The 15,993-nt window shown below is 39.5% G+C and overlaps 1 protein-coding gene across 1 annotated transcript in view; it reads left to right on the forward strand.

The window, feature by feature from the left end:
- LOC148433684 (alpha-aspartyl dipeptidase-like) overlaps positions 1-15,993 on the forward strand; it is an 87,838-nt gene extending 71,845 nt beyond the window's left edge. The window contains exons 9-10 of the mRNA XM_088465840.1: positions 14,718-14,820; positions 15,654-15,993. Of these exons, the coding sequence (XP_088321966.1) occupies positions 14,718-14,778 (61 nt within the window). The 3' untranslated portion in view covers positions 14,779-14,820; positions 15,654-15,993. The remainder of the gene's footprint in view (positions 1-14,717; positions 14,821-15,653) is intronic.

A 15,993-nucleotide genomic window follows, 5' to 3' on the forward strand; every position in this document is an offset into this window, starting at 1 on the left:
AAGACCTATGGCTAGGGGGTGGGGTATATATGGAGGAGGGCCCAGGGCATTCTGGGAGCAAAAGCTTTAACTGTTTGGTGCCTGGTCTTCCAACCATAATATCCTTGTGGACCCTATAAACCTTGAAGAAAAGGAGTTATCAAGGTAACTCTACCATAATATTTTTATCTTCATATACGTTATGACCACTTGATTTAATGAATTGCTGCTCCATAAATTGCTAAGAATTGTAAATTTTTTTTTGTTTTTTGGGGTTTTTCTCCTTAAACCTGGTTTTAATTTAAATCTGAACAAACTTTAAGTATATGGTTGGTTTTGAGACTATTAAAGTTTTTATATATTTTCATACCTCACAATTTGAGATCTCTTATTTTTATACCCATTTGTTCATTTATTACTTTAATTCCCCTGTGTCATTACTCCCTGTGCATAATGTACAGGTGCTTAGCATTCAGTCAATGATACTTATTATAGTGATACAGGTGTAATAATTTATGTTATTCTAGTGATACAGATGTAATCATCCCTGTTATTCTAGTGATACAGATGTGAGTAGGCACTGGAAAAGGTCTTCTAGGACTTGCCTGCATGTTGAAAAGTTAACCCCATGACCCATTTCTGTGTTCTTAAATTGAAGCCCTCAGTCTGCATGTCTCATACAGGAAGCTTGTCAGCAGCAGACAGCAAGGGAGTATTCCAGTTACAAAGCCCTCCTCCTTACTCTCTGGAAAGACTGACACCAGGGCCCACCAATGAGAGAGAGAGAGGGAAGTAGGGTGGTGCAGCAAGGGGAATTGTGGGTTAGTGTGTGAGTACAGTGTGACTCTGGAGGTTGGGGTGTTGTCCCCTCTGTGTCTTTAGAGATATAGCAGCTCTGTGTGCCCTGCTACAGCTGTCATTGCTGGCCAGGTAGGGAGGAGATATATAGCAACTGGAAAAGACTTTGCTGAACTCTGAGTGGACTGTATTGATATAACCCTGCTTACTGTTTGCAGGATTTCTGTGTCTTCATGAATAAAGTTCATCTTGCCTTCATTATAACCCACTCCACTGTGTGATCCCTGAACCCCAGGTCACCCGGTATCCTCACATTTGGCGGCAGCGGTGGGATGTCACACAGTTCCTGCAGTAATTCCAGGGGAGTGAGTAGAAGCAACGCTAACACCAGAGAATATCAGCATGGAGAGTCAGTCAGGAGTTGCAACCGGTGGCCAAATTGAAAACGTTATGAGAGAGCAGGAGAAGTTTTACCGGACAGCCTGGAAACTGCACCTGAATGATTTTGCAGGATGAAAGGAATTGCATATAATGGGACTGACACCCGGGAGATTCTGGTACTGCTGTTGTTGGAGTGGGATCGTGCACACCCAGAGGATCCCGACCACCTGAGTGATGATGAAGAAGGGCCGACAGGCAGTGGAAGCACTTCTTCCAGTAGGTTACCTGAGTCAACCACCGCTACTCCCGCCCTACTACAGAGCTGGCTGGGGGCGCTAGGTGAAAGTGCAACTACACAAGAGAGAGCTGGAGTGATCCAAGCGATATTAGGGGTACAAATCACTACTAGCAGCAGAACTGTTCTGTCGCCCAGAGGGGCTGAACAAGAGAAGCGGCGCTTGGGATTTAAGGATGTTCCCACATTTCGAGAGAATGAAACTGACATTGACACTCACCTCCAGATCTTTGAGAATCTCATGGGAGTGCACGGTATAGAGCCAGCTGAATGGCCCAAGTACTTGGGGCCAAGTCTCACCGGTAGGGCATTGGAAGCCTACAGGGCTCTAACTCCCCAGGAATGTGGAGTCTACACCTGTATAAAGAAGGCATTGCTGGCTAAGTTTCAGATCACTGCAGAATCTTATCGTCTCAAATTCAGGACACTGAGCAAAAGTGGGACTGCTTCCTACCAAAAGTTTGCCAGTCAGCTACGGCAAGCTTGTGGAAAATGGCTCGAGGTTTGACAGGCCTATACCGTGGAGCAGATTGTCAACCTAATCGTGGTAGAACAACTAATGATTAAGATGGCACCAGAGATATGGGAGTGGGTTGCAGACCGGAAGCCCAGCACACCTGAACAAGCTGCAGAATGGACTGATGAATATATAGCTAACCGTCCCCAATGGAGAGTCTTCAGTGCAAAAGGTGGTACAACACCCCCACGAGTGGAGAAGCTCCCTGACAGAGAACCGTGCATCAATGATAGTAGTAAAGGATCAACTACCCAGATTCAAAGTGGCTAACCCAGAACCTTGGAAGTGTTTCCGCTGCAATCAACCAGGACACTTATGGTATGTTACCCCATGGAGGATTATTGCGAGGCAGTCATCCAGTCAGATGCGGTCGAGATGATGGATGGGGTGTATATTGTAGACCTGGTTCTGGGGGAGGAGCAGGCAACTCCACAGAATATGCAGGGGCACTTACAGCCTGTGTTGGTAGAGGACCAGCGGGTACAGGGCCTACGGGATTCTGGGGCCTCACTCACATTGATTGAGCCAGACCTGATTCCCACCTCCCGGGTGATTCCTGGACAGTATGTACAAGGACAACAGACCGATATCCCTGTCCCAAGAGACATCTCGACTGGGGAGCAGATCAAGTAATCGTGGAGGCCAGAGTACTCAAGGGGCTACCAGCCAAAGGTCATCCTCGGGAATGATCTGGGACAGGGACTGGTGACACGCTTCGTTCAAGTGGTGACCCAGGTGACAGATTCAGAACAGAACCAACCTACCCCGACCACAATGGTGAGTGATTCCAGTCCCTTGTCCAGTACTTCAGAGATAGACTTGGGGGAGGTGGACCGGAGCGAGTTTCGACAGAGAAGGGTCTGTCCGTTGGGCCTAAGTAAATTAAGGAGCACAGATGACCTGGAATTGGAAACAGCCGATGGGAGCAAGATAGTTTGGGAAGAGGAATTGCTGTACCGAGTGGTCTGGACAGGAAACAATCATACCCACTAAACAGTTGGTGGTAACTACACCGTACAGAGAACAATTACTAGCCCTTGCTCATGACATTCCAGCGGCCGGGCATCTTGGCACGCGTAAAACACTGGCCCGACTGTTACGGAATTTCTTCTGGCCACAGATCTCTAGAGACGTTAAGCAGTATCGACACCTGCGATACCTGCCAGAGACTGGGGAAGCCCCAGCGAAAAGCTCCTCTGCACCCATTACCTATTATAGGGGAGCCCTTTGCCTGTGTTGCCATAGACCTAGTCGGACCATTAGGTATTCCTAGTCATACGGGAAAAAAAATACATTCTAACGCTGGTGGATATTGCCACACGCTATCCTGAGGCTGTGGCCCTGTCCTCTATTGACACAGAACATGTTGCGCAAGCATTGACGGACATATTCAGTCAGCTTGGATACCCGCAGGAAGTCATCACAGATCAAGGACCCCAATTCCAAGGTGAACTAATGCAAACCCTACTAATGCAAACCCTGTGGGAAAAGTGGGGGGTTCGACCTCTTCGGACCACATCTTATCATCCTCAAACGAACGGACTCTGTGAACGTTTCAATGGAACGCTAAAAAGACTTCTACAAGCTTACGTGCAGTCTGAAGGGAGGGACTGGGAGAGAGCCCTGCAACAGCTTATATTTGCTTATCAGGAAGTCCCACAGGCGTCTACTGGATATTCCCCATTTGAACTTTTGTACGGCGGAAAGTGCGGGGGTCTCTAGACCTGGTCAAAGAGAGCTGGGATGGAACTTTCCAAGAACACCAGCAGCCCATTTTACAATGTGCGGAGAATATGCAGAACCGCATGAGAAGATTGCTACAGTTAACCCAAGAGCATCTCAGGGAATCACAAGAGACAAAAGAAATGGTATGACGCCCACGCTCAAGACCGAGAGTTGCATTCAGGACAAAAAGTAATGGTGCTTATCTCAGTGCGAATAAATTGCAGGCCACGTGGGAAGGACCGTACACCGTGGTAAGGGACACCGGACCGGTCAATTACGTGATTGCCCTGGATAAGGGAGGGAAGTACCTACGCACCTTCCATATAAATCGAATTAAGGCCTATCGTGATCGTCAAGTAGTAACAATGGCGGTATGTTGTCCTCCGATGGAGACAATAGAAACTGATCCATTGCTTGACCTTTTGGGAGCTGCTGAAGAGAAGAAAGGAGTGGAATCAGTCCAGGTGGGACAACAGTTGAATGCAGCCCAGCAGCAAGAGATGTGGAGGATCTTAGAGGCTGAACAGGCCCAGTTTTCTTGTCTACCTGGTCGAACTCATATGACCGCCCACCATGTTGACACTGGAAGTGCTAGGTCCATCTAACAAGTCGCTTACTGGATGTCTCCTGGTGTTATGAGGCAGGTAAAGGCTGAGATCGAGGAGATGCTAGCTTTGGGGGTCATAGTGCCATCTAAAAGCCCTTGGGCTGCTGGGGTTGTGTTGGTTCCCAAGAAAGATGGAACCACACTGTTTTGTGTAGACTATCGCAAATTGAACGAAGTCACCACCGATGCTTACCCTATGCCCCGTGTTGATGAGCTACTGGATCGGATTGGAGGGGCTGAGTTTGTCTCAACACTGGACTTGAGCAAAGGCTACTGGCAAATCCCACTTACCAAAGAGGCACAGGAGCGTTCTGCCTTCATCACACCGGAAGGACTCATTGAGTGGACTACCATGCCTTTCGGGATGAAGAACACCCCTGCCACATTCCAGCGAATGCTTGACACCCCTCCAGGAGGTCATTAAGACTTTTCCCAAGCCTACCTAGACGACATTGCCATCTTCAGCCATACCTGGGAGGAGCATTTAATTCAGGTGACAGAAGTGCTCAAGAGGATTAGACAGGCTGGACTCACCATACGCCCAGATAAGTGTCAGATGGGGATGGCTGAGGTTCAGTACCTAGGACATCGGGTCGAGGGAGGTGCTATCAGACCTGATCCGGCAAAGGTGGAGGCTATTGCCAATTGGCCCCAACCTGTCAACCAGAAACAAGTGCGGGCGTTCCTTGGAGTCGCTGGCTTTTACAGGAAATTTACACCACATTATAGCACCGTGGCCAAGGCTCTGACGGACTTGACCAAAAAGAGCTATGCTCGAAATATTGAATGGACTGTTGAGTGTGAGCAAGCTTTCAATACCTTAAAAGACTTGCTGACTCGAGCCCCAGTTTTGGCTGCCCCTGACTACAACAGAAAGTTTATTTTGCAGACAGACGCATCAGGGTGTAGACTTGGGGCAGTGTTGAGTCAAGTGGGAGAAGACGGTAGGGAACATCCAATTGTCTATCCCGTAAACTAGCTGACCGAGAGATAGTGGCGTAGGCTATTGAAAAAGAATGTCTAGCCATAGTCTGGGCCTTAAAGAAGCTACAACCATATCTTTATGGGAAAGAATTTACTGTTGTCACTGACCATAACCCGTTGTATTGGCTAAACAGAACCTTGGGGGAAAATGGGAGGTTGTTGAGGTGGAGTCTGGAGTTACAAAGTTTCAACTTTTCCATTTCTCACAAAAAGGGACGAGAACATCACAATGCTGACGGGCTATCCAGATGTGAGGAAACAAATATCAAGCTTCGCAGACCCTCGGGCCTAGACGACAGTCAGGACTCCAACATTGGGACCATGTCTGTCTCCTCGATTTAAGAAGGGGGAGGTATGTGAGGAGGCAAGGGAAAAGGACTTCTAGGACTTACCTGCATGTTGAAAAGAGTTAACCCCATGACCCATTTCTGTGTTCTTAAATTGAAGCCCTCAGTCTGCATGTCTCATACAGGAAGTTCGTCAGCAGCAGGGAGTGTTTCTGTTACAAAGCCCTCCTTCTTCTCTGGAAAGACTGACACCTGGGCCCACCAATGAGAGAGAGAGAGAGAGAGAGGAAACCAGGGTGGTGCAGCAAGGGGAATTGTGGGATAGTGTGTGACTACAGTGTGACTCTGGAGGTTGGGGTGTTGTCCCCTCTCAGTGTCTTTAGAGATATAGCAGCTCTGTGTGCCCTGCTACAGCTGCCATTGTTGGTCAGGTAGGGAGGAGACATAGAGCAGCTCTGTGTGCCCTGCTACAGCTGCCATTGTTGGCCAGGTAGGGAGGAGATTATATAGCAACTCTGTGTGCCCTGATACAGCTGTCAGTGCTGGCCAGATAAGGAGAAAATATACAGCAGCTCTGTGTGCCCTGCTATAGCTGTCAGTGCTGGCCAGATAGGGAGGAGATATAGAGCAACTGGAAAAGACTTTGCTGAACTCTGAGTGGACTGTATTGATATAACCCTGCTTACTGTTTGCTGGATTTCTGTGTCTCCATGAATAAAGTTCATCTTGCCTTCATTATAACCTGCTCCACTGTGTGATCCCTGAACCCCAGGATACTCAGGTCACCCGGTATCCTCACAACAGGTGTAATCCACCCTCTGTTATTCTAGTGAGAAAGGTGTAATCATCTCTGTTATTATAGTGATACAGGTGTAATCATCCTTCTGTTATTCTAGTGAGAAAGGTGTAATCATCTCTGTTATTATAGTGATACAGGTGTAATCATCCTTCTGTTATTCTAGTGAGAAAGGTGTAATCATCTCTATGTTATTATAGTGATACAGGTGTAATCATTCCTCTATTATAGTGATACAGGTGTAATTGTTCCTCTGTTATTATAGTGATGTAGGTGTAATCATATTATAGTGATACAGGTGTAATTGTTCCTCTGTTATTATAGTAATACAGGTGTAATCATCTCTGTTATTATAGTGATACAGGTGTAATCATCTGTTATTCTAGTGATACAGGTGTAATCGTTCCTCTGTTATTATAGTGATACAGGTGTAATCATGCCTCTGTTATTATAGTGATACAGGTGTAATCATGCCTCTGTTATTCTAGTGATATAGGTGTAATCATCTCTCTGTTATTATAGTGATACAGGTGTAATCATATTATAGTGATACAGGTGTAATTGTTCCTCTGTTATTATAGTAATACAGGTGTAATCATCTCTGTTATTATAGTGATACAGGTGTAATCATCTGTTATTCTAGTGATACAGGTGTAATCATTCCTCTGTTATTCTAGTGATACAGGTGTAATCATTCCTCTGTTATTATAGTGATACAGGTGTAATTGTTCCTCTGTTATTCTAGTGATACAGGTGTAATCATCTGTTATTATAGTGATACAGGTGTAATCATTCCTCTGTTATTATAGTGATACAGGTGTAATCATTCCTCTGTTATTATAGTGATACAGGTGTAATCATCCTTCTGTTATTATAGTGATACAGGTGTAATCATATTATAGTGATACAGGTGTAATCGTATTATAGTGATACAGGTGTAATCATTCCTCTGTTATTATAGTGATACAGGTGTAATCATCCTTCTGTTATTATAGTGATACAGGTGTAATCATATTATAGTGATACAGGTGTAATCGTATTATAGTGATACAGGTGTAATCATTCCTCTGTTATTATAGTGATACAGGTGTAATCGTTCCTCTGTTATTATAGTGATACAGGTGTAATCATGCCTCTGTTATTCTAGTGATACAGGTGTAATCATATTATAGTGATACAGGTGTAATCGTTCCTCTGTTATTATAGTGATACAGGTGTAATTGTTCCTCTGTTATTCTAGTGATACTGGTGTAATCATATTATAGTGATACAGGTGTAATCATGCCTCTGTTATTCTAGTGATACAGGTGTAATTATCTCTCTGTTATTCTAGTGATACAGGTGTAATTGTTCCTCTGTTATTCTAGTGATACAGGTGTAATCATCTCTGTTATTATAGTGATACAGGTGTAATCATCTGTTATTATAGTGATACAGGTGTAATCATTCCTCTGTTATTATAGTGATACAGGTGTAATCATTCCTCTGTTATTATAGTGATACAGGTGTAATCATATTATAGTGATACAGGTGTAATCGTTCCTCTGTTATTATAGTGATACAGGTGTAATCGTTCCTCTGTTATTATAGTGATACAGGTGTAATCATGCCTCTGTTATTCTAGTGATACAGGTGTAATCATTCCTCTGTTATTATAGTGATACAGGTGTAATCATTCCTCTGTTATTATAGTGATACAGGTGTAATCATATTATAGTGATACAGGTGTAATTGTTCCTCTGTTATTATAGTGATACAGGTGTAATTGTTCCTCTGTTATTATAGTGATGTAGGTGTAATCATATTCTAGTGATACAGGTGTAATTGTTCCTCTGTTATTATAGTGATGTAGGTGTAATCATATTCTAGTGATACAGGTGTAATTGTTCCTCTGTTATTCTAGTGATACTGGTGTAATCATATTATAGTGATACAGGTGTAATCGTTCCTCTGTTATTCTAGTGATACAGGTGTAATTATCTCTCTGTTATTCTAGTGATACAGGTGTAATCATCCTTCTGTTATAGTGATACAGGTGTAATCATATTATAGTGATACAGGTGTAATCATATTATAGTGATACAGGTGTAATTGTTCCTCTGTTATTATAGTGATATAGGTGTAATCATCTCTCTGTTATTATAGTGATACAGGTGTAATATTATAGTGATACAGGTGTAATAATCTCTCTGTTATTATAGTGATACAGGTGTAATTGTTCCTCTGTTATTATAGTGATACAGGTGTAATCATCTCTGTTATTATAGTGATGTAGGTGTAATCATATTATAGTGATACAGGTGTAATTGTTCCTCTGTTATTATAGTGATATAGGTGTAATCATCTCTCTGTTATTATAGTGATACAGGTGTAATATTATAGTGATACAGGTGTAATAATCTCTCTGTTATTATAGTGATACAGGTGTAATTGTTCCTCTGTTATTCTAGTGATACAGGTGTAATTATCTCTCTGTTATTCTAGTGATACAGGTGTAATCATCCTTCTGTTATTATAGTGATATAGGTGTAATTGTTCCTCTGTTATTATAGTGATACAGGTGTAATTGTTCCTCTGTTATTATAGTGATATAGGTGTAATCATTCCTCTGTTATTATAGTGATACAGGTGTAATCATTCCTCTGTTATTATAGTGATACAGGTGTAATCGTTCCTCTGTTATTATAGTGATACAGGTGTAATCATATTATAGTGATACAGGTGTAATTGTTCCTGTGTTATTATAGTGATGTAGGTGTAATCATATTCTAGTGATACAGGTGTAATTGTTCCTCTGTTATTATAGTAATACAGGTGTAATCATCTCTGTTATTATAGTGATACAGGTGTAATCATCTGTTATTATAGTGATACAGGTGTAATTGTTCCTCTGTTATTATAGTGATACAGGTGTAATCATTCCTCTGTTATTCTAGTGATACAGGTGTAATCATATTATAGTGATACAGGTGTAATCATTCCTCTGTTATTCTAGTGATACAGGTGTAATCATATTATAGTGATACAGGTGTAATCGTTCCTCTGTTATTATAGTGATACAGGTGTAATCATCCTTCTGTTATTATAGTGTTACAGGTGTAATCATATTATAGTGATACAGGTGTAATTGTTCCTCTGTTATTATAGTGATACAGGTGTAATTTATCTCTCTGTTATTATAGTGATACAGGTATAATCGTTCCTCTGTTATTATAGTGATATAGGTGTAATTGTTCCTCTGTTATTATAGTGATACAGGTGTAATCGTCTCTGTTATTATAGTGATACAGGTGTAATCATTCCTCTGTTATTATAGTGATATAGGTGTAATCATATTATAGTGATACAGGTGTAATAATCTCTCTGTTATTATAGTGATACAGGTGTAATAATCTCTCTGTTATTATAGTGATACAGGTGTAATCGTCTCTGTTATTATAGTGATACAGGTGTAATCATTCCTCTGTTATTATAGTGATATAGGTGTAATCATATTATAGTGATACAGGTGTAATTGTTCCTCTGTTATTATAGTGATACAGGTGTAATCATTCCTCTGTTATTATAGTGATACAGGTGTAATCATATTATAGTGATACAGGTGTAATCGTCTCTGTTATTATAGTGATACAGGTGTAATCATTCCTCTGTTATTCTAGTGATACAGGTGTAATCATATTATAGTGATACAGGTGTAATCGTTCCTCTGTTATTATAGTGATACAGGTGTAATCATCCTTCTGTTATTATAGTGTTACAGGTGTAATTGTTCCTCTGTTATTATAGTGATACAGGTGTAATCATCTGTTATTATAGTGATACAGGTGTAATTGTTCCTCTGTTATTATAGTGATACAGGTGTAATCATTCCTCTGTTATTCTAGTGATACAGGTGTAATCATCCTTCTGTTATTATAGTGTTACAGGTGTAATCATATTATAGTGATATAGGTGTAATTGTTCCTCTGTTATTATAGTGATACAGGTGTAATTGTTCCTCTGTTATTATAGTGATACAGGTGTAATCATTCCTCTGTTATTATAGTGATACAGGTGTAATCATATTATAGTGATACAGGTGTAATTGTTCCTCTGTTATTATAGTGATACAGGTGTAATCATTCCTCTGTTATTATAGTGATACAGGTGTAATTGTTCCTCTGTTATTATAGTGATACAGGTGTAATCGTCTCTGTTATTATAGTGATACAGGTGTAATCATATTATAGTGATACAGGTGTAATAATCTCTCTGTTATTATAGTGATACAGGTGTAATCATATTATAGTGATACAGGTGTAATCGTCTCTGTTATTATAGTGATACAGGTGTAATCATTCCTCTGTTATTATAGTGATATAGGTGTAATCATATTATAGTGATACAGGTGTAATTGTTCCTCTGTTATTATAGTGATACAGGTGTAATCATTCCTCTGTTATTATAGTGATACAGGTGTAATCATATTATAGTGATACAGGTGTAATCGTCTCTGTTATTATAGTGATACAGGTGTAATCATTCCTCTGTTATTCTAGTGATACAGGTGTAATCATATTATAGTGATACAGGTGTAATCGTTCCTCTGTTATTATAGTGATACAGGTGTAATCATCCTTCTGTTATTATAGTGATATAGGTGTAATCATATTATAGTGATACAGGTGTAATTGTTCCTCTGTTATTATAGTGATACAGGTGTAATTGTTCCTCTGTTATTATAGTGATACAGGTGTAATCATATTCTAGTGATACAGGTGTAATTGTTCCTCTGTTATTATAGTGATGTAGGTGTAATCATATTCTAGTGATACAGGTGTAATTGTTCCTCTGTTATTCTAGTGATACTGGTGTAATCATATTATAGTGATACAGGTGTAATCGTTCCTCTGTTATTCTAGTGATACAGGTGTAATTATCTCTCTGTTATTCTAGTGATACAGGTGTAATCATCCTTCTGTTATAGTGATACAGGTGTAATCATATTATAGTGATACAGGTGTAATCATATTATAGTGATACAGGTGTAATCGTTCCTCTGTTATTATAGTGATATAGGTGTAATCATCTCTCTGTTATTATAGTGATACAGGTGTAATATTATAGTGATACAGGTGTAATAATCTCTCTGTTATTATAGTGATACAGGTGTAATTGTTCCTCTGTTATTCTAGTGATACAGGTGTAATTATCTCTCTGTTATTCTAGTGATACAGGTGTAATCATCTCTGTTATTATAGTGATACAGGTGTAATTGTTCCTCTGTTATTATAGTAATACAGGTGTAATCATCTCTGTTATTATAGTGATACAGGTGTAATCATCTGTTATTATAGTGATACAGGTGTAATCGTTCCTCTGTTATTATAGTGATACAGGTGTAATCATCCTTCTGTTATTATAGTGTTACAGGTGTAATCATATTATAGTGATACAGGTGTAATTGTTCCTCTGTTATTATAGTGATACAGGTGTAATTTATCTCTCTGTTATTATAGTGATACAGGTATAATCGTTCCTCTGTTATTATAGTGATATAGGTGTAATTGTTCCTCTGTTATTATAGTGATACAGGTGTAATCATTCCTCTGTTATTATAGTGATATAGGTGTAATCATATTATAGTGATACAGGTGTAATAATCTCTCTGTTATTATAGTGATACAGGTGTAATAATCTCTCTGTTATTATAGTGATACAGGTGTAATCATTCCTCTGTTATTATAGTGATATAGGTGTAATCATATTATAGTGATACAGGTGTAATTGTTCCTCTGTTATTATAGTGATACAGGTGTAATCATTCCTCTGTTATTATAGTGATATAGGTGTAATCATATTATAGTGATACAGGTGTAATAATCTCTCTGTTATTATAGTGATACAGGTGTAATAATCTCTCTGTTATTATAGTGATACAGGTGTAATCATTCCTCTGTTATTATAGTGATATAGGTGTAATCATATTATAGTGATACAGGTGTAATTGTTCCTCTGTTATTATAGTGATACAGGTGTAATCATTCCTCTGTTATTATAGTGATACAGGTGTAATCATATTATAGTGATACAGGTGTAATCGTCTCTGTTATTATAGTGATACAGGTGTAATCATTCCTCTGTTATTCTAGTGATCCAGGTGTAATCATATTATAGTGATACAGGTGTAATCGTTCCTCTGTTATTATAGTGATACAGGTGTAATCATCCTTCTGTTATTATAGTGTTACAGGTGTAATTGTTCCTCTGTTATTATAGTGATACAGGTGTAATCATCTGTTATTATAGTGATACAGGTGTAATTGTTCCTCTGTTATTATAGTGATACAGGTGTAATCATTCCTCTGTTATTCTAGTGATACAGGTGTAATCATCCTTCTGTTATTATAGTGTTACAGGTGTAATCATATTATAGTGATACAGGTGTAATTGTTCCTCTGTTATTATAGTGATACAGGTGTAATTTATCTCTCTGTTATTATAGTGATACAGGTATAATTGTTCCTCTGTTATTATAGTGATATAGGTGTAATTGTTCCTCTGTTATTATAGTGATACAGGTGTAATCGTCTCTGTTATTATAGTGATACAGGTGTAATCATATTATAGTGATACAGGTGTAATAATCTCTCTGTTATTATAGTGATACAGGTGTAATAATCTCTCTGTTATTATAGTGATACAGGTGTAATCATATTATAGTGATACAGGTGTAATCGTCTCTGTTATTATAGTGATACAGGTGTAATCATTCCTCTGTTATTCTAGTGATACAGGTGTAATCATATTATAGTGATACAGGTGTAATTGTTCCTCTGTTATTATAGTGATACAGGTGTAATCATTCCTCTGTTATTATAGTGATACAGGTGTAATCATATTATAGTGATACAGGTGTAATCGTCTCTGTTATTATAGTGATACAGGTGTAATCATTCCTCTGTTATTCTAGTGATACAGGTGTAATCATATTATAGTGATACAGGTGTAATCGTTCCTCTGTTATTATAGTGATACAGGTGTAATCATCCTTCTGTTATTATAGTGATATAGGTGTAATCATATTATAGTGATACAGGTGTAATTGTTCCTCTGTTATTATAGTGATACAGGTGTAATTGTTCCTCTGTTATTATAGTGATACAGGTGTAATCATATTCTAGTGATACAGGTGTAATTGTTCCTCTGTTATTATAGTGATGTAGGTGTAATCATATTCTAGTGATACAGGTGTAATTGTTCCTCTGTTATTCTAGTGATACTGGTGTAATCATATTATAGTGATACAGGTGTAATCGTTCCTCTGTTATTCTAGTGATACAGGTGTAATTATCTCTCTGTTATTCTAGTGATACAGGTGTAATCATATTATAGTGATACAGGTGTAATCGTCTCTGTTATTATAGTGATACAGGTGTAATCATATTATAGTGATACAGGTGTAATTATCTCTCTGTTATTCTAGTGATACAGGTGTAATCATCCTTCTGTTATAGTGATACAGGTGTAATCATATTATAGTGATACAGGTGTAATTGTTCCTCTGTTATTATAGTGATATAGGTGTAATAATCTCTCTGTTATTATAGTGATACAGGTGTAATAATCTCTCTGTTATTATAGTGATATAGGTGTAATCATATTATAGTGATACAGGTGTAATTGTTCCTCTGTTATTATAGTGATACAGGTGTAATTTATCTCTCTGTTATTATAGTGATATAGGTGTAATAATCTCTCTGTTATTATAGTGATACAGGTGTAATAATCTCTCTGTTATTATAGTGATACAGGTGTAATCGTCTCTGTTATTATAGTGATACAGGTGTAATCATTCCTCTGTTATTCTAGTGATACAGGTGTAATCATATTATAGTGATACAGGTGTAATTGTTCCTCTGTTATTATAGTGATACAGGTGTAATAATCTCTCTGTTATTATAGTGATACAGGTGTAATAATCTCTCTGTTATTATAGTGATACAGGTGTAATCATATTATAGTGTTACAGGTGTAATCATATTATAGTGATACAGGTGTAATTGTTCCTCTGTTATTATAGTGATACAGGTGTAATTTATCTCTCTGTTATTATAGTGATACAGGTATAATCGTTCCTCTGTTATTATAGTGATATAGGTGTAATTGTTCCTCTGTTATTATAGTGATACAGGTGTAATCATTCCTCTGTTATTCTAGTGATACAGGTGTAATCATATTATAGTGATACAGGTGTAATCATCTCTGTTATTATAGTGATACAGGTGTAATTGTTCCTCTGTTATTCTAGTGATACAGGTGTTAGTTGTGTAGAGGACTCAGTATTCTGCCTTTTTCCCCTGGTACAGAAGTAAATCCCCAACAGAACACGCACCTGGAGCAGACTTTAGTTTCCTCCTGGACCTGTGATGAGACGACATCAGACAATAAATGGATTCATTCTGCTATAAGGTTTGTGATATTATATGTATGAGCTAAAGGGCGTAATGGTGACATAGGACAAAGTGACCACAGACCAGGAACCTCTCTCATGTATTATCCCTGCTCCGGGCAGCCATAGCCGCTGTATCCTTATTGTCGTTACCAGCGCGTGGAGCCCGTACTGTGCCTGTGCCATTACCACGTGTGCCCCTGTTCATCTCTACCCATAACTGGTAATTATATCTTGTACCACCCTCCCTGGATCTGCAGACGGTCCCTGGTAAGTGAGGCCTCTAGAACATGGTGACGGGTAAAGTCTTTCATTAGGACTGTGCCACAGGGTGAGGTGCAGCTACTTCCGCTCTGCGTAATGTGCGCAGCTGATACAGGCGCTTATCACGGTGAGGTTTCTGTACCTGCAGAACAAGTCTCACTAATGGGTTCAGTGCGCCGACCAAATCCTTCACACGGCGGAAGCAAAGGCCTCTGGGTACTGTTGTCACAGGTACAAATACATAGAACACTGAGTATAGTATGTAAATTCTTATACATGGAATGGCTCACTCAGGCCCATTACTATTTGTTTAAAAAAAAACAAAAAGTACTATGCGCGTTGGAAAGGGCGGAATCATCCCCCACCTAAATGAGGGGAGGGGATGGCAGGGGAGGGGAAGGGGATTGGGATTCATCTCTCTCCCCCCCTGCCCGATGGGCTACTGTCCCAGGCCCCCCCAACAAGTCCGGGCAAGTTTACCCCCCATGTGCTCACTGGTATTACATGGGGGCATACAAGTGCTGATTACTGGCTGCTGGTGACATAATTATAATACAATCTAATTTTCTTTCTCCATTTTATTTTTCAGGATTTCCTCATTGTGCCGGGAATTTCCCTGATCCCGTCTCCTCCTTTCTGGAATGACTTTTACTGCATATTACATAATAAACCTCCCTACACCGGGTACAGTATGTGTCCATCTCCCCCCCAGGTGTGTACATGCTGCATCGGTTTTACTGCACTTATGAATAAGAAATTAAGGTTCACCTGAATTAATGAAAGTACACATAAAGGCATTTTCAATTGAGGGCGAGAATAGCAAAAAACAGGGTTTTCCTGCAGGTTTTGTTATACAATTAGGAGCGGGGGACTTTTGGATTTTTTTTGCGCACCTCCAGAGCGCGACAAATTTTTTTAATCCACAATTT

This window comes from Taudactylus pleione, unplaced genomic scaffold (assembly GCF_031769625.1).
Source record: "Taudactylus pleione unplaced genomic scaffold, aTauple2 ptg002175l, whole genome shotgun sequence".
In the NCBI taxonomy this organism is placed as follows: Eukaryota; Metazoa; Chordata; class Amphibia; order Anura; family Myobatrachidae; genus Taudactylus; species Taudactylus pleione.